Source organism: Zosterops lateralis (genome assembly GCF_965231275.1).
Source record: "Zosterops lateralis genome assembly, chromosome: 18".
Classification (NCBI taxonomy): Eukaryota; Metazoa; Chordata; class Aves; order Passeriformes; family Zosteropidae; genus Zosterops; species Zosterops lateralis.
In genome coordinates this window covers 12,062,300-12,084,138 of record NC_139778.1, presented here as the reverse complement: position 1 = coordinate 12,084,138, position 21,839 = coordinate 12,062,300, and the positions used below count along the sequence as shown (strand labels likewise).

Below are 21,839 nucleotides of genomic sequence, written 5' to 3'. Positions count from 1 at the left end.
GCCAGCACAGACACGGCCACGGGCGGCTGCTGCCGGCCCCGCGTTCTCTGCCGCTCGGGAGATCAGTGGTGCCCCCGCTCTGCGGCTGCGGGCGCTGTGCTCGCGGCGGTGTCTGGCACAGCCTGTCCTGCCGCTGTCACTGTCACTGCTGCGCCTGGGCTGCCACGAGGGATGTGCTGAGGGGACGGGCACACCGGGAGTGCAGCGCTGGTGGGGCCACAGCCCGGCTGGAATGTCCCTGCCGCTGGGACAGGGGCTGAGCAGGCTCTGCGCTGCTGGGGGGCCACGGGGCTCTGCTGCTTTCCTGCTCCATTTGTGACACAGAGCAGCTCCCTGAGCCCCGGGACAGGGCTGCAGGACGTGGGGGATGAGCAAGCACAGCCAGGGCAGCCCCCAGCTACTCTTGAGGAGAGGGGCCAGCTCCCTGAGCACTCCCTCACCTGCCCACGGCCTCTGCTGCGGCTGGGCATTAGCCCAGAGCGGTGATGGCAGCCAGCATCATTAGGCCTTGTTAAGGTGACAAGCTTTCAGTGCTGTGCTGTGCCAGCCTGCCCGTGCTCAGCGCCGGGGCCCAATTAGTGTCACATCCCGGAGGCAGCTCCCGCAGGGGGGACAGGAGCCCTTGGCACAGCCCGGCCCTGGAGCTGCTGCCCGGCTGGGACCGGGCACAGGGCTGGCTCTGGAGCTGCCCACGGCTCCCTCTGCACACAGGGCTGGCCCTGGAGCTGCCCACAGCTCCCTCTGCACACAGGGCTGGCCCTGGAGCTGCCCACGGCCCCCTCTGCACACAGGGCTGGCCCTGGAGCTGCCCACGGCTCCCTCTGCACACAGGGCTGGCCCTGGAGCTGCCCACGGCCCCCTCTGCACACAGGGCCAGCGGGGTGAAGATTCCCTATGGGCACAGTGCCAGGGCCAAGCCTTGCCACCCTCTCTCAGCTCTGGGGGCTCAGCTCCCACCCCACGCCCACAGCCATGAAAACGGGGTGCAGCATCTCTCCCCTCCCAACAGGACAGCAGGCCCTGTGCCACCTTCACTCTTTATTATACTTCAAGGTCTCAGATATTCCAGTTCTTTGATTCTTTGGGGCCAGCACATACAGGGGTACACACAGTGGAGGGGCTGCTGCTCACAGCCCCCACACACTGGGCGGGGTGGGGTGAGGGGCTGGGGGTCTGCCCGGCCCTAAAAGGTGAGTGAGGCTGCAGAGTGGGGTGGGGGATGCCCCACAGAGGCCGGATCCAGTGGGGGGTCCCCAGGCAGGCATTACAGGCCCTGCCAGAGCAAGGCCATGTCCCCCACCATCATTGGTACGAGGCACAATCCCTGAAGAGCCCAGCAGTGCTGAGGAGTTTTGGCCAAGCAGAAGCAGAGGGTGGGAGGCCAGGAGCAGGGCAGGAGGTCCAGGTTCTGCTGGGGTGAGGGAGGAACACGCAGGGTAAAGGCAGAGACAGGACAGGCCTCACACACACTGCCCCACGCCCCAGCCCCACAGCCGTGGGGTCAGCAGCCCCCCCAGCCCCGTGGGCTCTGTGATGAGGTCCAGAGCCAGGATCTGATCTCCCTACTCCCTGAGATAGCACAGTCCTGCTTCTGGGGCACAGCAGGGACAAGGCTGAGGGGGGCAAGGACAGAACTCAGAGCCAGCAGAGAAGTGGGAAGACAGAACCCCCCCACAAAAACCCCAGAAGCAGTAATGCAGAGGTGGAGATGCCGAGAATGGGGGTGAGAGGTTTGCAAGGGGGGGTTGGCCACAGGTTCTGGCAAGGCACAGGAGTAGAGTTGAGATGAGGGGGAATGGCATTGGCCCCAGAGAGCAGAGAGGGGCTCTGGGATCTTGGGGGTGACCCACACGCTCACCCCCCCCGGGGCAAGGCAGGGTCTGGTCCCTCAGGCTCAGGTGGTCACTTTGATCCCAAAATATTTGCGCAGCTGCTCCAGGAAGACAAAGGTGAGAACGGTGTGAGGAATGAGCCGGACAGCAGCAGGAACGAAGCCCTGAGACAGCAAGAAGGGGCAGAGTCAGTGTGTGCTTGCCCCTGGTTGTCCCAGCAGCCCAGCCCTGGCAGCAGCAGGTGTGGGTCAGCAGTGGCTGGAGCAGGCGCTGTCACACCACGGCCACCACGGTGCACACAGGTCCCAGCACCGTGTGCCAGCCCCTCTGGCACCTGCACTGCTGTTTGGGAGCCTGATGGGTGCAGCAGGGCCCCAGCTGTGGTGCCTGGGCACAGGCTGAGTCCCACTGAGGCCAGGGCTTGCAATACCTCGGGCCAGGCAGATAAAAGCCTGATTGCAGGAGGCAGCTGGGCTGCCACAGCAGAACCTGGAAGGTCCCCTGGCCCAGGACTGTTCTGGACCACAAGCTCTGCTCCCAGCTGGGCCCAGCCTGCCCCACCCCACGCACCCCCAGGCAGGTACCTTGTAGAAGGCAAGAGGCCCGAGCTTGGCAGTTTCCACGGCACAGTGGGCGACTCCCTGCAGGGAGAGGGTGAGAGATGAGGTGGGAGGGGCTGGGAGGCAAAAGCTGCCACGTGTGGCACAGAGATGGGAGGACAGGCAGGGGCAAGGTGGGCAAGGTGGGCAAGGTGGGCAAGGTGGGCAAGGTGGGAAAGGTGGGAAAGGTGGGCAAGGTGGGCAGCTCACCCGGTACTCTCCATGGGAGTTCATCATGCGGGTCTTGACCACATCCAGGGGCTGGCACAGGAATGTGGCACACAGGCCCTGCAGAGAGTCAGCCAGGTCAGGAGACCTCTGTGCCAGCAGCTGCTGTGGCCACTGGAGAGACTCAGAGCCACCCTGGGACCGACCTCAGCCCAGGAGCCTCCTGGAGCCACCGAGCCCAGCCCTGCCCCACTGAGCTGACACTCTGAACCTGGCTGCAGGCAAACCCAGCCCCAGCTCTGCCCCCAGACCCCAGCTCTGCCCCCAGACCCCAGCCCCACTCACAGCGATGAAGCTGGACAGGAAGTGAGTGAAGATGTTGTCTGACAGGAATCCAGTTGCAAGAACCAGCTGCTTGGCCTGGTCATAACAGGAAAGCTGCAGAGACATGGTCAGTCAGTGACACGTTCCCCTCTCCTTGCCACAGCAGGGACCATCCTAGCCCCTGTCCCAGTCACTGCCCAGCAGAGCTGTCCTACCTGCCCAATAGTAACAAAGGCCCCACGAAGCGAGGCCACTGATGCTCCTGAGAAGAGTTTCTTGAGGCCCTCTGCGGACAGACAGATTGGGATCAGCACAGTTCTCTGCCATCACTCACACCCCATTACCCCGGGAACCTCCTTCCACACTCAATCTCTGTGTCCCCAACTCCTCACACGGCCCTGCCTGAAGCACACCACAGCGTGACCTCCTCCCTGCCTCTGCTCCTCCTCTGTTCCACCTGCTCCACCCTCCTGCGCTTTTCTGCTGCAGCTTCCAGGGGGTCACCCCTTCCCACCAAGTGTGTGCCGGCTGCAGGCTCTGCCCGCCCCTGCCCCAGCCCCTGCCCCAGCCAGCCCATGCAGAGATACCAGACCCTGCTCTCCCCCGGACTCCCCCAGCCCCAGGGGCATCCCCCAGCCCCTCTCCGTGCCCCGGCTGGGAGAAGCCCCAGGGTGAGCCCCGCCCCGGCACCTGCTGGGACACCGGAGCAGGCTCAGCCTGGGGCTGGCACGGCCTCACCTTCCCGGAGGACACGGTACATGCCATCCAGGGCATGGGAATAACTGGAAGGAGCGAGAGGGGAAGAGGTCAGGGCCCGAGGCTCCGCAGCCCCGGCAGCCCCGCCGCTCCCCCGGTGCTCCCGGTGCGGACCCCCCGGTCCCGGTGCGGATCCCTCGGTCCCGGTGCGGACCCCCCGGCCCCGGTGCGGATCCCTCGGTCCCGGTGCGGATCCCTCGGTCCCGGTGCGGTGCTGCCCCCCCGCGGCCCCGGGGAGCCCTTCCCGCCGCACCCCCGGCCCCTCCAGACCCCTCCAGCCCCCCAGCCCTCGCCCTGGCCCCGCACTCACTTTCGCCGCTGAGCCGGCGGCTGCTTCATGTCGTTCTGCATCCTGCAAGGCAGAGCTGCAGGTGAGGGGCAGCCCGAACCCCCCTGTCCCCTGGGGGCCCCAGCACAGGGCAGTGGATTGTGCTGCCCGTTCACAAAGGGCCAATAAAGCTCCTTTATTCCCGCTCTCCCTGGGGGTCACACAGGGCTGGGTGGTGTCCCCAAAAGGCAGAACAGCTCTGGCCATGCTGGGCACAGAGCTCCTGCCTCACTGACCACGGGGCCAGGAGAGGTGTTGGGAGCAGCCCAGCACTACCCACCGCCCCAAACACCGTCATGCACGGGGCCAAAAGCCCCGGTGGTGCAGACAGAACTGACCTGACGTTCACCATGTCCGCCGGCGTCCCTATAAACCCTCCAGTCAAACCTGCGGCCAAAGAGTTGTGTCAGGGCTTTATCCACCCTGAGGGAGCCAGGGCCAAGGGCCCACCGCCTGCCTCACCTCCTGCCGCAGCCACGAGCACCTTCTGGTAGAAGGGGGGAGGCCCCTGCCTGCCCTGGCCCAGGTAGTTCTTTGCGGTGTCGTAGATGGCAAAGCGAGTCAGGGAATACGACATCTGCACGGGGGGAAATGAGCGGCGTGTCCCGGCACGGGGCAGCTCCTCAGCGGCTGCAGGTGCTGCAGGAGCTCCGGGCACTCACCTGGCGGCACAGCGAGGCGCTGAGCCCGTTGTAGAGGGCCAGGAAGCCGTCGGTGCGGATCACGTGCAAGGCCATCCCCGTCATCCTCATCTTCACCTCCTGCTGCGTCTGCAGGTGCACCTGGGGCAGAGCACGGCGGTGTCAGCCCAGCGCTGGGCAGGGATGGGAGAACACTGGACAAGTGTGGGTTTGGGCACGTCTCAGGCTAACAGCACTGAACAGCACAGGGGCCAACAGCTCCAGACACTCCACAGCAGCCTGGCCCAGCCTGGCACCGGGGGGTGGAGGCAGCGAGGGAGAGAGGAGTGCCCAGGCACCTGCCCTCAAGAGCCGGCCCCAGGGTGAAGAAGGGTGGTGCCTGCTCTCCCCGGCCACCTCAGGGTGGAGGGGTGTGTATGTCCAGCAGGAGGTGAGTGGGTGAGTGCCCAGTGTGTGTTTGCAGCTGGGCTGGGGAAATCACGGCCATGCAATGCAGCAGAGCCACTTCCCCTCCTCCCCAGGGCAGGAATCACAGGCAGGAAGAGAACCCCACAGCTGGCCAGGCGCTCCCCTTCCTGCCTGCAGCAGCCCAACGCTTCCCATCATCACCAGGGGCAACAGCAACAGGCACAGGAGCTGGTTGGGACAGGGAAACTGTGTGGGCTCGTGTTGGAGCATGCTCTGACCACATGTGGGTCAAAGGCCCCAGGAGATAAGGAGAGCAAAGGGCTGCTCTCAGGGGATCAGGCCCAGCTCCCACTACAGAAGTCGTGGCACAGCTGGGTCGTGGGACACTCTGCAGGACACTGGGAACAGTCACTGTCTCCCACATGGGGCAGCAGCAGGGGTGCAGGGGCTGCTTGCAATCCCCACAGGTGCATTCTGGACATCAGGGACCAACCAGAGCTCGAGGCTGTTCACAGCCTGGGGCAGATGAAGTGGGCAGGGCAGTGGAGCCATGCAGGGACACGGTCCACTGCCTGCAGTCCCAGGTCTGCCGGAAGGGCAGGCATGGGCTGGGCTGGCCAGGCTGTGGTCACTGCTGGTCACTCCAGGGCCAGCAGACCATGGGTGGCCAGTGGCTGCACAGAGTTGGCCCAGGGGCACAACCACTCTGCAGGCAGGCTGGCCAGGGCCCCTCACTTGGGGCCAAGGTCCAAGTGATGAAGTGGTCTGATGAAGTGCCCTTCGTCCCCTGTCCTGTACGAGCCTGAGGCCCCACGTGTCTCCCCAGGCCTGGCACCAGCCCCTGCTGTGGGGGAACTCTTGGCCAAAGGCAGGTCTGTATTCAATAATCCGGTGTGAATCCTCTGGCAGGAACAGCTGGCCAGGCTGTGCTGCTCATAACCGCGGGAATGCAGGGGCTGCACATCCACACAGGACAGCGTGGGGCTGCAGCCCAAACGCCACAGCCCTCAGGCTGGCTCAGAGACAGCCCCAGAGGCAGGTGCCAGACTAATTCCCTCTCTTAGCACCTTGCCAGGGCACCCCGCACAAGCTCCCACGGGCTGGCAGCCGCCTCCGCTGGGCACACAGGGCCAGCTGGACAAGGCACAGCCTGAGCACTGGGGGGGTGGCATCGCCCTGCCAGGGCTGGCTCCTCTCCTGGGGCTGTGCCTGGGACATCTTCCTCTCCCTCCACGCCGTGGGGCGAGAAGGGGCTGTCTGTCCCAGCCTCACCCACAGGCACGGCCCTGGGAAGGGCAGGCCTTGTCCTGGGCTGCCTCTTCCCTCCCCCTCCGCAGGCTGCTGCGCTGCCAGGCCCGTCGCCACTTGGCCGGGGCACAGGGCTCTGGGCAGCGCTGGCACTGTCCCATCCGTGGGCGCTGGCAGCGGGGCCGCGCGCGGCGCCCTTTGTGCGGGACGGGTCATCTGCGAGCCTGGTGACACCCTGCCCGGGGCTCCGAGCCCAGTGGGCCACTGTCCAGCACTGCTGGCCCCGGGGTCACTGCTGTACCCAGGCAGGGCTGCCCAAGGCACCTCCTCAGCTCCCAGGGCTGGCACCCCGAGCTCCCCAGACCCCCCAGCCACAGTGTCCCCGTGCTGGGTTTTGTGACCCCCCAGCCTCAGTGTCCCTATGCTGGGTTTTGTGACCCCCCAGCCGTGTCCCTGCACAGCCACAAACCGGCTCCTCAGAGCCCCAGCAGCTGTTTGCCCACACCTCCACAGCTGTTCTGCAGCTCCCTTAGTTGCTCTGGGACCCTCACAGCCATTCCCTGTCCCTCCACAAGCAGGACACTGGTTCCAGGACACTCAGGCTTGTTTCCCAGAACCCCAGGGCAGCTGTTCATCCCCTCAAAGGACCTTCACAGCCGCCCTGTCCCCTCCTCGGGCACCGTTCCCCCCCTCAGAGCAGTCCTTCAGCTGCTCCGGAGTGCTCAGGGCAGCTCTGACCCCTCGCAGCCACTCCAGGACTGTCACGGTCACCCCGGGTCCCCCCACAGCCATTCCCTGTCCCCTCAAAGCTGTTCTGGGACCCTTTTACAGCCCACTCCCCACAGCCGGGTCCCTACAGCCGGTCCCGCAGCCACCCCGGGACCCCCAGCCCTGTCCCCGTCCCTACAGCGGGTCCGGGACATCGGAGCGTCCCCCCGTCCCTTTACAGCCACTTCCAGCCCCCAGACCCCTCCAGGACCCCAGATCGACTCTCCGTTCCCTCGCAGCCCCTCCAGGACCCCCGTACCCAGTCCCAGCTCCCCCCAGCCTCCTCCCCATCCTCTCCGGGACCCTCCCCACCACCGCCAGCCCCCTCCCCGACCCCTCCCCACCGCCGGCCCCCATAACCGTCCCCCCAACTCCTCCCCCCCGCCGGTCCCCGGTAACCGCCTCCCCATCCCCTGGCAGCCCCCCAGACCCCCCGCCACCGTTCCCGGCTCCCGGGACTCGCCCTCCATCGCCCCGCACGGGCTCCCGGCGCCGCCAGAGCCGCCCCCCGGCGCGCCCCCTCCTCACCTTCAGCAGGTCCAGGGGGTGGGTGCAGCAGGCGGCCCCGGAGGAGGCGAGGCCGCCGAAGTACCAGCGCGAAACGCGCTCCTCCGCCATGGGCGCCGCTTCTGCCGGAGCCCCGCCCTCACCGGGGCCAGGCCACGCCCCCGCCCGTTAAGCCACGCCCACTCCCGGTACCGGAAGGGGGTGGGGCGGGCCCGGGGCTCCCCACTCTGATCCCGCGGCCAGCGCGGCATCGACGGGCTCTGGAACCCTCCTTCCCACCCCGCACGCATCCCCATCCCCAGCCGGGGAAGTGGCTCTGCCATGAATAATTAATAGGGGTTAATTAATGGGGAGGTGAAGCCCCCAGCAGAGGCGCAGGTACAAACGGCAGCACACACTGAGCGCGGGGATAATCCAGGACACTTCCCCACCCTGCACGCGTCTCCACAGCCCGCGGGAGTGTGTTCTTCTCCTTAACAGAGAGGTGAGAGCGTCAGCAAAAGGCAGAGTGAGGAGAGAGGTGGGTGAAGTGCTGCTACAAACCTCCAGCACTGAAGGGAGCCTACGAGAAAGATGGAGAGAGACTATTTACAGGAACGTGTAGAGACAGGACAAGGGGAATGGCTTCAGACTCAGAGTACGTTTAGATTAAAAATTAGGAAGGGATTTTTGGCTGTGAGGGTGGTGAGGCCCTGGCACAGAGGAGCTGTGCCTGCCCCTGCCCTGGAAGAGTTCAAGGCCAGCCTGGATGGGGCTTGGAGCAACTCTGCCTGGTGGAAGGTGTCCCTGCCCATAGCAGGGCAGGAATGAGATGATCTTTCAAGGTCATTTCCACCCCAAAACACCAATTCCATGAAATGGGGAGCACGGGGATAACTGGCACTTGAGAAAGATTAATCATTTTACAGGTTTGTTTTTTGATATTTATAAGGTAGAGTTCATGGTGATGGCAGGGAGTAGCAGCTCTGCCAAACCACAAAACATTCTTCGGGAGAGCGCTCCTGCCATGTGCCACGTGCACTCAGAAAGGTCCGGGCCCAGCCTGGGCAGCAGCTGCAGCACCATCTCTCCACGGCGAGGCTACTCCAGAACAACAGTCCCTCCTGCTGCCTCTAGCGCTGCTTTGATCTTCTCTGCTTCCTCCTTGGAGGCGTTTGCCTTGATCTCCTGCGGAAGGGACTCCACCAGCTTCTTTGCCTGCGAGAGGGACAAAGTACGAGGCTTGTAAAGTGGCTTTCACTAACTGGATTACTGGATTTACAGCCATGATCCTGACCTCTGCTTAAGCCACCCACGGAAACTCACCGACCAGCACAAACCCCAAGGCTTTCACTTGGACACATCCCACCAGAAGGCAGCTAAACCTGACCACAGGGGATGACAACATCTGCTGGGAAACCTTTTCCTGCAATTCACTGCCCTTCAGTTCTTCCCGCAGGTGCACGGTGCTGCCAGAGGTGCAGCCCAGCACAGGTGAGGGCGCAGGGAGAGCCCCAGGCAGGGACCTGCTGGGGCAGCATCCGCCTGGCCCTGGGCTGGCTCTGCTCAGTGACAATGTTTTGGTTCACATACTTGTACCAGCAGGAGGGGAGGCCAGTGCAGGGTTTGGACACAGCTGCACTGCCTGAAACAAGAGTTCCAGCACAGACTACTTGACAACGCAGAATTTTGACATTTTAGGGACTTTGCAAGCAAAATTACTGGTACTAAGCAGCACTCCGATACTTAAGGCATGCTGAAAAACTGTTTAGCTAGTTTAAAGAATTTACTGCAGTGCTGTAATAGAGAAGGAATTGAGCCCAGGGGGACAAGCCCCTGCTGCTCTTACACACAGCAGCTCTCTGCCACAGCACTTTTGGGGGTTCAGCACGCACTGTCCTGGCAGAAAGGTTTTGTCCCTTTGATTCCTGCTGGGTTCAATGCCTACGTATCTGTGGTGGCAGACAAATTTTTTTTTTTGCTGGGGTTAGAAGGCAGAGATGTGTGGGCAGTGCTCAGTGGGGCAGAAATGTCCTTGCTCACGAGGACAGGATTTGGACAGGAGCCTGTTCAGGCTCACTGCGATGAGGACAGACAACACAACACAAGTTGTTAATTTCTGAACGCTGCTCAGCAAGGTGTGACTCCATTCTAAAGCAGCCCTGGTCAAGAGAAGCAGCTGCTCCTGGTGTTCAGTGGGAAGAGCAGAGCCCAAGCCGAGTGGGACCCATGGAGCAGCAGCCATGGGGCAGAGGCAGAGTGCTCCCAGCCCAGCCAGGGCCCAGGGCTGGTGGTGACAGAGGGGAAACATCTGCTGGGCAGCTCCCAATGAGCCTCCTGAGGAGCAGCCAGCCTCGGTCTGTGTGTGCTGATCATGCACCACAGGACTGGGTTTGGGTCCCAGCAGTGCCCAAGGCAATCACTGTATGTGTCTCCCTCCACACTATTGGCAGCCCTACAGGGCATGGGCAGATCCCCCTGCAAACCTCATAAAAAACACCTCGACTGGATGGCAGTAAAATTTACAATAAATGGGCTTTGGCTCCACTTTGAACAGCACCTCTGCAGGGAGAACCTCCACAACTGTTTGTGTTGTGTGTGTGTTTCACCCGAAGAGCTGGGCCTGGGAACATCACACTGGAGTCTGCCTGCAATAACAAACAGCTCGTCCAGCAGGTGCCACATGCAAAGCCAAGCTCACTCAGCATCAGCTCTCCAGTCAATCATCTGCTGATTGTGTCCATTACAGAGTTTGGTATTTTCATGTTTGCTTGGGACCAATAACAGATGAACGGCTTCCAGAGGAACCATTCTGACAGCCAGAATTATCCCCTTGGGACAGCCAAACCTGTACCTGTGCACTGACTTTTCTCTGCTGGCTTTGCAATGCAGCAATAGGAATGGGTTAGAAGATTATCTGCAAACACTTCTGCTCTCCTGGGCTACAGCAGGAGCAGACACTGCAATGCTCAGTGCTGCAGCTGGAATACTGAGAGGTGCTACTATTGACCCCAAGATATGAAAGCATCACTCTGGAGAAGTGCAGCACGTTACATGCTCCAGCAGCAGCAGCTCCATCACCCAACATGCTGAGCCCCCATCCCAGGCCAAGGGTCTGAGCTCAGACACTGCCCAGGGCTGAGGCCCGAATCCTCCAAGGAAAGAAGCAGCACCACCTATGAAATGAAGGGCCCTGAAAAGAGCTGGAAGCCTGGATTGCAAGATGTGTGAATTAGAGAGGCTCGTTTAACTTCAGAAATACATTGGCTTTGGGAAAAGCAAGCCAAACCCAGTAGCAAGAGATGGTGGCTACTTCTGCAAGAAAGCTCACAGCAGCTCTCAGGTTTGGAGAAGCTGAGGCTGCCACAGACATCTCTGACTCTTCCCTCTGAGCCTCGTCCTCCATCTCCTGCTTCTGACAAGGGAAAATGCCAGACAAAGCTGCAAACAAATGCTGTTCCCCACGTCTCTGCACTGAGGTGCACACAGGCAGACCGTGCTCCTGAATGCACAAACCCAGGCTCCCTGTGGACAGAGAGCTGAGGCTGCTGGACCTGGGGACACCCCGAGCCTGGGGCAGCACACAGAGCCTGGGGAACCCCCTGAGCCTGGGGCAGCACACAGAGCCTGGGGAACCCCCCGAGCCTGGGGACACCCCGAGCCCGGGGCAGCACCTCCTCACCTGCACCAGGTTCACGCCGGGCACGAAGTTCTTCACCTCCTTGATCAGCTTCACCTTGTCGGCGGCCTTCAGCTCCGTCAGCCGGACGGTGAAATGAGTTTTCTCCTTCTTGAGCGGGACCACCTCCTCCTCCTCCTGGAAGCAGCGGAGCGCGGTGAGGCCCCTTGGCCCAGCCCCGGCCCAGCCCGGCCCGCCCCGCTCCCGCCCCGCCCGGTACCTGCGGAGCGGCCTGCGCGGGCAGCACGGCGGCGGCGGCGGCCGCGGGCATCACCCCCACGTCCGGGATCTTGAGCGTCTCCTGCGGGAAGAGCGGCGGCACCGGCGGCCGGTCAGGCCAGGCCAGGCGGGCACGCGGCCGGGACGAACCGGGATGAGCCGGGATGAACCGGGACGAGCCGGGCCGCCCCCCGCACCCACCTTGAGCAGCGCGTTGAGATCGGCCACCTCGAGCAGCGTCAGCCCCGCGATGTCCCGCACCAGCTGCCGCACCTTGGGCGAGTACTCCTTGGCCGCCGTGTCCAGCGGCGCCCCGGCCAGCGCCTCCGAGCGCCGCGCGGGGCCGGTGCCGAGCGCCCGCAGCCCGGCGGGGACCCTGCGGAGAGCGGGGCGGGGCGGCAGAGGGAGCAGAGGGAGCAGCGGCGGCAGAGGGAGCACCGGGAGCAGCGCCCGGCGGGCGGCGGGCACAGCGGCGGGCAGCATGGCGGCCCGAGGACACCGGACGCTCCGCCCCGCGCGCTCCCGGCGGGCCCCGCGCCGCGCCCGCGGCCGGCGGACAGCCAATGGTGACACAGCGGGAGCGGAGCGAGGCACCATGGGAGATGTAGGCAAAACCGGGTCAATAGAACAGTTAAATAAATCGTAATAAAATCCATTACTATTTATCATTTCGAAATAAGAGTAGAAAAAGGTTCATGTATGAAGGAACAGAAGTTACTTCCTCTCCGGAATGTTTGGAAGGAGAATTGGTTATATTTCTATACTATACACGATAGTTAATGGTAAAATTGAAGCATAATGAATGCAAATTAAAAGAAACAAAAATAAATCTGAAAGCCTTGTCATTTTACCGTTTTGACTTTCACTAATTGCAGTAATACATTCTAATGCTCCATAAAGCTTAATAATTTATGAGTATGCATCTACAGCACAGAAACATTCTAGACACTGTAGGGATGAAATTTATGTGGCCAAAGCTCAAACTGAGCTGAAGCTGGCCAGTACTCCGGGGGCAGTACAAAGGGATCTTGCTGCCAGCCCTTGGACACCACCTGCCCCTCTAGCTGGCGGGATGCCCCGGTGGGCGCCCACTGCCCCGCCCAGCACACGAGGCTGCAGTTCGTTCCAACACTTTATTGTCACCGATAGCGCTCGGTCTCCGCCCAGAGCGGCGGGAACGGGGACAGCCCCGGCCCAGCGAAGGGCCCCGGGCCGGGAGGGCGCTGCAGGGAACGGGGCTCAGCGGGGATGGGGCAAAGCCGGCACCGGGGACCGGGCAGGGCTGGAGCGCTGCGCCCTTGGGGCCGGTGCCACCAGCCCCGGGGCAACGACAGGGGCAGGCGGAGCTCCCGCCCGGCCCCGGGGGCCGGCAGACGCCCAGGGTGGGTGGGTGAGCCGGGGGGCTGCTGCCCCAGGCTGCGGGCACGGGGAGCTGCACCCCTGCCCCTTGGTCCCCAAAGCCGGCAGGAGGAGCCCGTGGCCCCACCGCCCCTGGGACACCGGGGGACAGGACGAGTAGTCGAAGTACAGAGTGATTTCAGTTGAAGAGTAGTGTTATACTGGACCCACGGGACCCCCAGATTCCTGTGCCCTGTGGCTGCAATCAGTCAAAGGAGATGAGCTGGGCCTCTCCACTGCCTGGGGGCTGCTGCCCAGGGGCAGGAGCTGGTGGGGGCTGCTGCTGTGGGGGTCCCCCAGCTGGGGCCACCTGGAGGAGAGGAAACAGCCTTGTTAGTGTGTGGCTTCATTAGCACAGGTGCCCCACTGCGTCCTGACCCCCCAGGCTGGTGGCACTCACCTGTTGGTAGAGGGGCTGCTGCCCCGGCAGGTAGGACTGCTGGGCTGGCAGGCTGCTCAAAGCTGTGTCCTGGCCTGGCAGGGCAGACATGAGACCCTGTGGGAACGAGGGAGTGGGTGTCAGAGGGGCTGGAGTACATGCAGCACCCACAGGGCAGTGGTGACTGCCCCCAGCCTCCACCAGGCCTCCCCCAGGATGGCTCCATGGGCTGGAGCCCACCCCTGCCTTGTCCCCCCATGCCCATCAGGGAGTGCTCACCTGCATGCCGTAGGGCTGGTAGCCCATGGAGACAGACTGGTTGCCCATGTAGCCCATGGTGCCCGACTGGGGTGCCTGGGAGATGGCTGGGATGCTCTGGGACTGTGAGGCTGCAGTCTGTGGGGAGAGGCTGGTGAGAGCTGGCGCAGGCAGCAATGGCTCCTGTCTCCAGACAAGGCCCTTGAGCCCGGAACTGGATCTAACTCCAGCCCACTTCCACAGTAAGAACAGCAGATCTGGAGATGTGGAACCAAGCAGCCTGCCCTCTTCCTGCTCAGAGATCTCACTGCTGAGTTTGGGTATGCTGCCCAGCCCCACAAAACCCCCAGCCCTTGTCCCAGATGGCTGCAGGCTGTGCTGCCTCACTTGCCTGGTAGCCCTGCGTGGGTGTGGGCTGGTAGGACGAATATGCAGGGGTGGTGGTGGGCACGGCTGGCCCCTGCTGAGGCCCCTGCCCACTGCTGGCACCCGGCTGGTACATGTAGGCATTCACCATGCTGGGATCTGGGGGGAGAGAGCAAAGATTGGAGCAACCACCTGGGGCTCAGCTCTAACCCCCAGAGGCTGAGCTGCCCAACGTACCAGTCCCGGTGACGGGCATGGCAGTGTAGGGCCCAGTGCCCCCCTGCGCAGCCTGGTTCATGTACACGCTGTGCATGGGGGACCCCTCCACGGAGCCAGCTGGGCTGAAGGTGCCAGGGAAGCTGGTGGGCCCAGAGGGCTGGTAGATCACCCCACTGGCCGCGGGCATGGCCTGGAGCTGGTGGGAGAAGGAAAGCCAGCTTAAAGTCGCAGTCCCTGGAAGCTGGCAGGGGGAGCCTACCCCAGCAGCCGCACCTGGGCATAAGGCAGTGAGAAAGCTGGCATCTGGGCTCTCATCTGGATGGTCTGCTTCTGCTGCTCCAGGCGCAGCTGCCTCTCCTTCTCCTGCTCCTGCAGTCGCTGGATGGCCAACTGACGCTGCATCTCCAGGTACTCCTGTGGGAACAGGGCTGTGCTGGCTGCGAGCTGTGGTACCACACAACCCCTCCTACCAGGGCACCCACCCCTGCCAGCCCTGGGCTGGGCCACAGTGCAGGCAGGTCTGGAATACCCTGGACATGCTCTCCTGCCTCACCTGCTTCTTCTGCCTCATGATCTCCAGCTTCTGTGCCAGCTGGATCTGGCGCTGCCGCTCTGCCTCCTCTGCTGCGCGGCGCAGCTTCTCCTGGTGCTCCTCCCGCAGCGCGTTCAGAGCCCCGCGCGCATCCCGGATCTGGGCCAGCTTGTCCTGCAGGCCCTCATAGTACACTGGGGAGGGAAGGGACAGCCTCAGGAACGTGGGGACACAGCACTCGGCCTGCCCCTGCACTCCACACTAGATTCTCTCCAGTGAGACTGCGTCATGGGAGTGCTGAACCCTGACACGGTGGAAGCCCTGGCTGCCGCCCACCCAGGCCCGGGGCAGCAGCTCCCCCAGCTCCCACGCACGCCTGCGCTCGTCCAGCTGGTTGAGCAGCTCCAGCAGCTGCGGGTGCATGTTGTTGATGGACTGGAAGAGGGACAACACGGCGGAGTCATTGGTGATGCTGCGGCCTCGCATGTGGTTGCTCTTCATGCGGTTGACGAACGTGGTGACCGCGTTCTGCAGCGCCTTCAGGAACTGCTCGTGGTTCTCCTCGGACTCGCCGTTTTGGTACTGCTGCTGGAAGGAAGGAGGATGGGGCAGACAGTCAGCTGTGACCTCCCAGTGCCAGGAGACAGCAGCCAGCCTGCAGAGCCCAAGAGTTGGGCACTTCTTGCTCCTTGGTAGGTGCCAGACCTAGGCCCAGGCCCCCTCTTACCTCAACCACCCCAAGAGGGGCAGGGTGGGTTTCCCCAGGCTGCACAGCCGGCTCTGTCAGGGACAGGGGTGCTGATGGAGTGGGGCTCTTGCGAACCTCCTCCTGCTTCTTCTCCCAGTAGTTGCGGTTCAGGTACCGGGCCAGCTGCCAGGAAGAGAAGGAAGATGAGCCTCACTGCCTCGCAGGAGCAAGCCTGTGCTACAGATTAGCAGGGCCAGAATTCTTACCTCTGGGTCAATGTCCTCGGCCAAGGGAGCAGAGGAATTCTGGAAAGAGATAAATGGAGAAATGCAGTTCAGCAAAACCAGAGACCCCCAGGTCCCACACAGATGTTCAGCTCAGACCTGGCCATGCATGACCACCAGTGCTGAGCACCAGTGAGAGCCTCAAACGGGGCACAAGCTGGGAGGCAGTGGAGGCACCTAAGTCCTGGCTGAGAAAACACCTTCTTGCTCAAAACACAGTGAACGAGCCAGGGGTTGAATGGGGCAAATGTTCTCCCTCACTATGGGATTACATTGGACACAATCTGGGCAGACTGGGGCTCAGGAAGGGCCTGTGTCCAGCACTCCACAGACATACCACGGGTGGGGAGTACAGCGTGCTGACTGGGGGAGCCGACGACGTGACAGGAGTGGGCTCTGCCTTAGGGTACATGGAGTAGGTTGTTTTCTGCCTCTGCAAAAGAGAAAATTGCCAACTCAGAGAAAGTCCAGGCTTCCCCAAACCAACCACAATACAGCCTGTGCCTGGCTCTGCTTTCACCCTCTTATTGCACAGGCTTTTAGCCTTGCTCACACCAGGACACATCCAGAGATCTGTTAAGGCCCAGCACAGCTGGGCTGAAGAGCAACAACCCCTCCAAGATTCCCGCAGCAAACAAACCATTCTCTCCTTCTCCTCAGCCTCTGACTGAGACAAGGCAATAGCCAGCTGGAGCTCCTCTTCCTCTTGCAGAGCTGTCTCATCACGCTTTGGAGGCAGCTGAAGTGGAAGGATGAGGAGGTAGTTGGTAATGGGATCCACAAAGAGGTCAGGATCACCAGATCACCTGTGGGGCAGCCACTCACCTGGGACTGCTGAGAGAGGGGGCTGGTCAGGTACTCAGGGGGCAGTTCAGAGGTGGCAGCAGCTTTACCCTCAGTTTTCCTGTAGTCACAGGTGATAGTATGGACTGAATGCTCCCAGCTCTGCACAGTGTTCCAGCAGCAAACCCCACTCCCAGGAAGGAAGACGGCCAGCCCAGCCTGTACAGTCTGGGAAGCCCTTGTTGTGCTCTGCAGGGAGCTAGCTCCACACCATGCTTCCCCCCTCAAAGTCCCAGCTGTGGCAGGCAAAGAAACCCACCACGAAGGGTACTGACTTGTTGAGATGCTCATAGCAGGGCTCGCAGACTCTCACTTCCTTCTCAATCCCGAACTTGGGGATGGTGGAATACTTGGAGGAGCATTTTCCACAGAAGATCTGCCCGCAGGCCCGGCAGTGGTGCTGTGAAGGACAGGAGACATGAATGTGGTGGCAGGACCTTCCTTCTCCTTCAGCCACCATCCATCAGACACTCCTGTCATTTCCCTGCCAGCAGCCCAGAAACGTGGTCTGTCCCCAACACACTTCCACACAGCAAGTCCTGCAGGGAGTTCTGCAAGTCCCCAGGGCTGTGCAGAGCAGGGAATCCAGAGGAGCAGGAGCAGCACCCACCTTCCGTGTCACAACACCGAACTGCACCCGGCACCTGTGACACTCCTCTGCATCCACCCAGTCTGGAGCCTGTAGGGGTCAAGGGAAATTGCATAAGGACAGAGGAGTGTGTTGGCACTGTGCCTTTCAGGAGTTCTGGTGGCTAACAGGGCTCTCATGTCTCATGGGGGAGACTGTAGCCATTTGCAGCTCAACAGGAAATATTAATCCCCACAAGTTATCTCCTCCCGTGTTCCTTAGAGACTGTGGTGCTTTCCCAGTCAGTACAAGATTTTCTAGGAAAGTGTCTGCACAGCAATCACTTCAGCAATGCCCTGCTGCCACGTCCAGCCTGCCAAGCTGCTGCAAGGCTAGTGACCAGAAGGAATGATGGGTCTGACTCCCTGTCCTGGTCAGTTCTCCCTGCATGGTCTCCAATCCACACAAAATGGAGGAATGCAAGACCTGCAGGTTTGGCAGGAAGGGGATGGGACAGCAGGTCTGTCCCACAGTGCCAGCTGCTCCCCCCCACCACAGAGCTCACCCTCTCTGCAGCAAACATGGCATCGCTCTCCTTGAACTCCGGGAAGACGTGACCTGCAGGAGAAGAAATGGAGCCCCGTTGTGAGAGGAATCCTCTGGCACAGGGAGGCCACTGCCTGAAAACTCCTGCCATAGGTGCCAGCTCAGCATCACCTCTTGTCTTGACCAGCACCTCCCTCTGACACACCAGAAGAAGGCTCCTGTCAGCCATGGTCTGAGGACAATCCCCAATTGTTTCCCTTACACACCCACAAAGGACATCACGGGCCTCTGGATAAGGGTTATTATTTCTCAGTACTTCAAACTGAGGGGGATAAAAAGCCCAGTGGATGGGCAGGCAGGGCTGTGAGTTTCAGCCCTTGAAGGGCCAGAGTTTGGCAACACCAGCTCAGGGTGGTGGACTGACCCTCCAGGCTTGTGCCACTGCCTGCAGTTTCTGGTGCACAGAAGGAAGCAGGGGCAGCAGTGTGACTCTGCTCTTGAGGCAGACACTGCTGTCCTGGGACAGAAGGGAAAATGTCACACCAACACTGTCAGCAAGTGGGAGCATGGACCCATCCTGGGAACAGGAACAAATGCCTGTGAGGAAGGAATTGCCCCACAGCAAAGTTTTCCCAGAGGGCACCACGTGCTGCCAGTCTCCCCAAGAACAGTTGCAGCTCCTGCTTTTCAGGTTTCCCTGCCAGCCCTGAGGCACTGGCTGGGCTGGAAGCCCAGAGCAAGGCTGCCTTGGTTCCTGGACCACTGGACTGTTCCTTGTCTGCAGCAGGATATAGTCATCCTGAAGTGTTCATTGGGTATTGGAAACCAATGGAGAGCTCAGTGCTGCAAGTCTGGAGTTTGCTCACACCAGGCAGGGAACTGCCAAGGCTCCTGCAGAGCAGAGCTGCTTCAGCAGGTGGCCACAGTCCTCACCTTCAACCTTCATGATCTGATAGGTGTCCTGCACCACCTTGTACTTGGGCTCGTTGCGGAAGGCGTGAGCCCAGGCCTGGATGAGGTACAGGATCTTACTGCGGACACTCGTCTCCACTTGCCTCTGCACGGGAAGGGAGGAGAAAAACCCATCTCAGAATATCTCCCTGAAACCCAAAGGGTCAACAACCTCCTGCTGAACCCCTTGAAGAGAAGCCAGAAATACCACACAGGAAAGACAGACTTTAGAATACTCAGGAGAGGTAAGAGCTGTCAGAAACCTGTAGTAAGGACAATGCAGAGCATAGACAGCAGACCCCTTCAGCTGCCCCACTGCCCCCTCCAGCACAAACAGCAAAATGTCCTTCGGAGCAGCACAGACCAACTGAACAGAGCTGTGGCCTTGATGCTCAGAACAAATGCCCAGCAGCTCTGTCCACCCCCTGAGCAGAGCCACCCCTCCCACACTCAGAGCACAGTGGGAGCTGCAGCTGCCCAGCACAGCACAGCCCACCTCGCCTGCCTCCCCTCCAGGAGTGCTCAAAGCCATCTCAGGGTATGACACAGTGAGGACAGCTGGGACAGCTGCCCTTTAGTGGCAGGGGCAACTTCAAGGAACTGGAGAAAAGTTGGCAAGCCTGTTGTGACCTCAGCCAGCCTCGGAGCTGCCGCGTCATCAGCTGCCCAAGTGATCACATCCACATGACTGGCTGTCCCAGAAATCCCCAGGAAGCACAGCAGCACTGTCAGGCTCTGATGTTAGCCAAGACCTCGGCCCACACAGCGTCGCTTACTGACAACTCCTGAAGCTCCAACTTCCAGAATATTTGGCAAAATCCTGCATTCCATACATGTCACAGCCCTGAACCTCATCAGAACTTGGACTGTTCTACCAGCATAGGGTGTTCACAAGCAGCAAAGTTCCAAGTGTGGGAGGAGAATGGGGCAGTTGTGAAACTCCTGAGGCAGGCAAGGACTGAGAGGACCCCAAAACCCCTGGATGTGACTCAATCTCCTCAGCCCTTGGAGTGGCAGTGCTGCCACACCTGGCTGTGATGCTGTGCCAGTGTTCCTGCCTTGGGAGAAGATCCTGCAGGGAGACTGAGTCAGCCCTAACAGGGAGGTGACAGGAGAGACAGCCTGCTTTGTGTATGAGCTGACAGGACTCACACAGCCCATCCTCCAGGGATCTGGGTCACCTGTTTGTTTATGTCTTTCTGGTGGAAGACTTCCTATAAGGAACAGTAATAGGAACAGAGCTAATAAGCTCTCGTCTGGGCATTGCTGTTCTGAGTTGGGACCTGGAGACAGTTCTCATTTCCACTTCACTAATGGAATTCCCCACAGTCCAAGGACACAGGAAGCTCCAGCAGGCTTCAGACTGGTGATAGCTTGTAACAACAAACTTGTTAGTGCCAGCAGCCCTGGTCCCATCCTGCAGAGCTCCTGAACAACTCGACACGCCAGTGAAACAGCCGTGGCACAGAGGCAGCTCCCGTTGGTTTTTCATTTGTTGCTTTACCTCCCTGTGTGTCTCACATTGTTCCATGAGAAGGAATTCACTTTGCCACTGCCCAGGTCCTTGGTGAGGCCTGCCAGGCCATCATCTGCTTTCCTGTGCTGTGCCAACCCAAGTGTTGCATCCAGGAGCATTTCCCATGGAATGGCCCAAGCCTCTGCAGCACATTCCTGCCATTTCACAGTGCAGACATCCCACCACATCTCTTCTTCCCAGAAACCCTCCTTCACTGCCTACACTCACGCTTTCACACCACACGAGTTTGCTCTTTTCTGAAGTGCATTTCCAGTTCCCCTTCTGCTCCTTACCCAAAGAGAACACAAGAAAGGACACATACATTTCTTCCTGCTGCTGCTGCTTTTCCATAGAAAAAAAATGACAGTAAAATAAATCTGTTTACCTTGAGTATTTCCTTCAGCTCCTCCATGGTCTGTTTATTGGCCACCTCGTCATGGACTGTTTGGCCACAGTTTTTAACCACTGACTCCATGACCTGCAAGGGCCAAGACAACATCAGCACACAGCTTCCTGCCTCCTCTGCAACTTGTGGGGGTCCCAGCACACGCTGCAGGCTGAACATGGGGCATTATTTAGGCAATGAGGTGTGTTGGGGCCATGCCAATCCTCTCCCTGCACTGGGAGCCAGCTGTCCTTCACCTCCCTGGGTGGCTGGGGGCTTTCTGCTCTGTGTAAACCAACCCTGGGGAGAGCAGCCCAGGCAGGCAGGAGCCCCCAGTCTGCTCCCAGCCAGGTGCTGTTACCTCCAGGGCGTACAGGGCCACGTGGGGATTCTTGTCATTCACTTTCTTCTTGATGGCGTTGACGGCGTATTTCGCCCTGGGGAAGAGGGAACACGTTCTCAGGGGGTCACAGATGTGAGGGGAGAGCCCACCTGCTGCTGACACCCCACCAATCCCCCCCTGACACCAGGGGCACACTTAGCTCAGGGGTACGTCATTCACTGAGCGAAACTGGGAAGGAATAAGCACATTCAAGCCTGAGTTTCCCTAAGGATTTGAGGCCAGGGGTAATCCGCAGCTCGCAGGGTGTGGGAAGCAGGCCAGCATACCGGGGTGTGCTGTACAGCCCCTCTCAGGCTCTTACAGCAGGGCACAGTGAGATGTGTGTTACCAGGGGCTGGCAGGTCTGAGACCCCCGCAGGGTCTCCTTCCTTGTGCAGGCAGCAGAGCTGTGCCCACAGCGTGTCCAAAACCCCGGCAGCGCTTACTGTGTGTCTCCCTGACGGATCATGTCGCAGATCTGCAGGATGGATTCCCAGTCTGTCTCCAGCAGGAGCTGGCTCGTGGCCTTATCTGCAATGAACAATCCCCGGGCCGCCGTGAGCCCGGCTGCTGCTCCCGCGGCTCCGCTCCGCCACCGGCGGCTCCCCAGGAGCTCCGGGCTCGGGGAGAAAGCCCCGATTTCAGCCGGGAATCGCCAACCCTCCCGCCCCAGACAGCCCCGGTAACCCCGGTAACCTCGGCCCCGCCGCTGCCGCTCCTGGCGGGGGACACGGAGCTGCGGCCCCGCACCCCGACCGGGCCCAGCCAGCGCCGTGCTCCGGGCCCGCCCGATCCCGGGGCCGAGCGCTGCGGACCCCGGCCCGGCCGAGCGCCGCGCCCCGCCCCGGTTCCCGTCCCGCCCGCCGCGGGAGCCGCGCCGGTACCGAGGAGCCGCTCGAAGGTGCCGCCGCCGCGCCCCATGGTGCCTGTCTGTCTGTCTGTCCGTCTGTCAGTCCGTCTGTCTGTCTGTCCGTCTGTCTGTCCGCCTGTCTGTCCGCCCGCCGCCGGCCCGGCCCGATCGCTCCGGCCCGGCCTGGCCCCGCCCCGCGCGGCACTTCCACTTCCGCT

General features: G+C 61.3%; 3 protein-coding genes across 5 annotated transcripts; all 3 read right to left on the bottom strand.

The window, feature by feature from the left end:
- Positions 1-1,025: 1,025 nt before the first annotated feature.
- SLC25A10 (solute carrier family 25 member 10) lies at positions 1,026-7,731 on the bottom strand. 3 transcript variants are annotated; one of them, XM_083874601.1, is made up of 12 exons: positions 7,601-7,731; positions 4,670-4,789; positions 4,470-4,584; positions 4,346-4,394; positions 3,990-4,031; positions 3,662-3,705; positions 3,139-3,209; positions 2,945-3,037; positions 2,642-2,719; positions 2,417-2,473; positions 1,859-1,996; positions 1,026-1,411 (listed from the first exon to the last, which is right to left on the bottom strand). In XM_083874601.1, exons 1-11 carry the CDS (start codon positions 7,688-7,690, stop codon positions 1,895-1,897), a joined length of 861 nt encoding a protein of 286 aa, XP_083730727.1. In that variant the 5' UTR covers positions 7,691-7,731; the 3' UTR covers positions 1,026-1,411; positions 1,859-1,894. The 3 variants fall into 3 exon arrangements, with proteins under 3 accessions (XP_083730727.1, XP_083730728.1, XP_083730726.1); XM_083874602.1 differs by having other exon boundaries at positions 1,026-1,408; XM_083874600.1 differs by having other exon boundaries at positions 1,026-1,996.
- Positions 7,732-7,966: 235 nt separating this feature from the next.
- MRPL12 (mitochondrial ribosomal protein L12) lies at positions 7,967-11,954 on the bottom strand. Its single transcript, XM_083874604.1, has 4 exons — positions 11,658-11,954; positions 11,458-11,538; positions 11,241-11,375; positions 7,967-8,776 (listed from the first exon to the last, which is right to left on the bottom strand). The coding sequence occupies exons 1-4, from the start codon at positions 11,937-11,939 to the stop codon at positions 8,660-8,662; spliced, it is 615 nt and encodes a 204-aa protein (XP_083730730.1). The 5' UTR covers positions 11,940-11,954; the 3' UTR covers positions 7,967-8,659.
- Positions 11,955-12,073: 119 nt separating this feature from the next.
- HGS (hepatocyte growth factor-regulated tyrosine kinase substrate) lies at positions 12,074-21,820 on the bottom strand. The gene is made up of 21 exons (XM_083874605.1): positions 21,656-21,820; positions 21,218-21,302; positions 20,751-20,826; positions 20,390-20,482; positions 18,471-18,594; positions 17,557-17,609; positions 17,034-17,102; positions 16,699-16,823; positions 16,406-16,484; positions 16,221-16,319; positions 15,918-16,013; positions 15,563-15,601; positions 15,336-15,479; positions 14,983-15,196; positions 14,630-14,802; positions 14,350-14,490; positions 14,095-14,272; positions 13,883-14,016; positions 13,513-13,629; positions 13,255-13,350; positions 12,074-13,164 (listed from the first exon to the last, which is right to left on the bottom strand). The coding sequence occupies exons 1-21, from the start codon at positions 21,690-21,692 to the stop codon at positions 13,060-13,062; spliced, it is 2,277 nt and encodes a 758-aa protein (XP_083730731.1). The 5' UTR covers positions 21,693-21,820; the 3' UTR covers positions 12,074-13,059.
- Positions 21,821-21,839: the final 19 nt, after the last annotated feature.

Excerpts from the sequence above, each read along its gene's own strand:
- SLC25A10 (XM_083874600.1), bottom strand. The coding sequence starts at position 7,690 with ATGGCGGAGGAGCGCGTTTCGCGCTGGTACTTCGGCGGCCTCGCCTCC. Across the intron at positions 3,038-3,138 it reads CCTTTGTTACTATTGGGCAG|CTTTCCTGTTATGACCAGGC; the intron begins GTAGGACAGCTC and ends ATGTCTCTGCAG. Across the intron at positions 2,474-2,641 it reads ACTCCCATGGAGAGTACCGG|GGAGTCGCCCACTGTGCCGT; the intron begins GTGAGCTGCCCA and ends CTCTCCCTGCAG.
- MRPL12 (XM_083874604.1), bottom strand. The coding sequence starts at position 11,939 with ATGCTGCCCGCCGCTGTGCCCGCCGCCCGCCGGGCGCTGCTCCCGGTG. Across the intron at positions 11,539-11,657 it reads ATCTCAACGCGCTGCTCAAG|GAGACGCTCAAGATCCCGGA; the intron begins GTGGGTGCGGGG and ends CTCTTCCCGCAG. Across the intron at positions 8,777-11,240 it reads CCGGCGTGAACCTGGTGCAG|GCAAAGAAGCTGGTGGAGTC; the intron begins GTGAGGAGGTGC and ends TCCCTCTCGCAG.
- HGS (XM_083874605.1), bottom strand. The coding sequence starts at position 21,692 with ATGGGGCGCGGCGGCGGCACCTTCGAGCGGCTCCTCG. Across the intron at positions 18,595-20,389 it reads AGCTGAAGGAAATACTCAAG|AGGCAAGTGGAGACGAGTGT; the intron begins GTAAACAGATTT and ends CTTCCCGTGCAG. Across the intron at positions 14,273-14,349 it reads TCTCACTGCCTTATGCCCAG|CTCCAGGCCATGCCCGCGGC; the intron begins GTGCGGCTGCTG and ends TTCTCCCACCAG.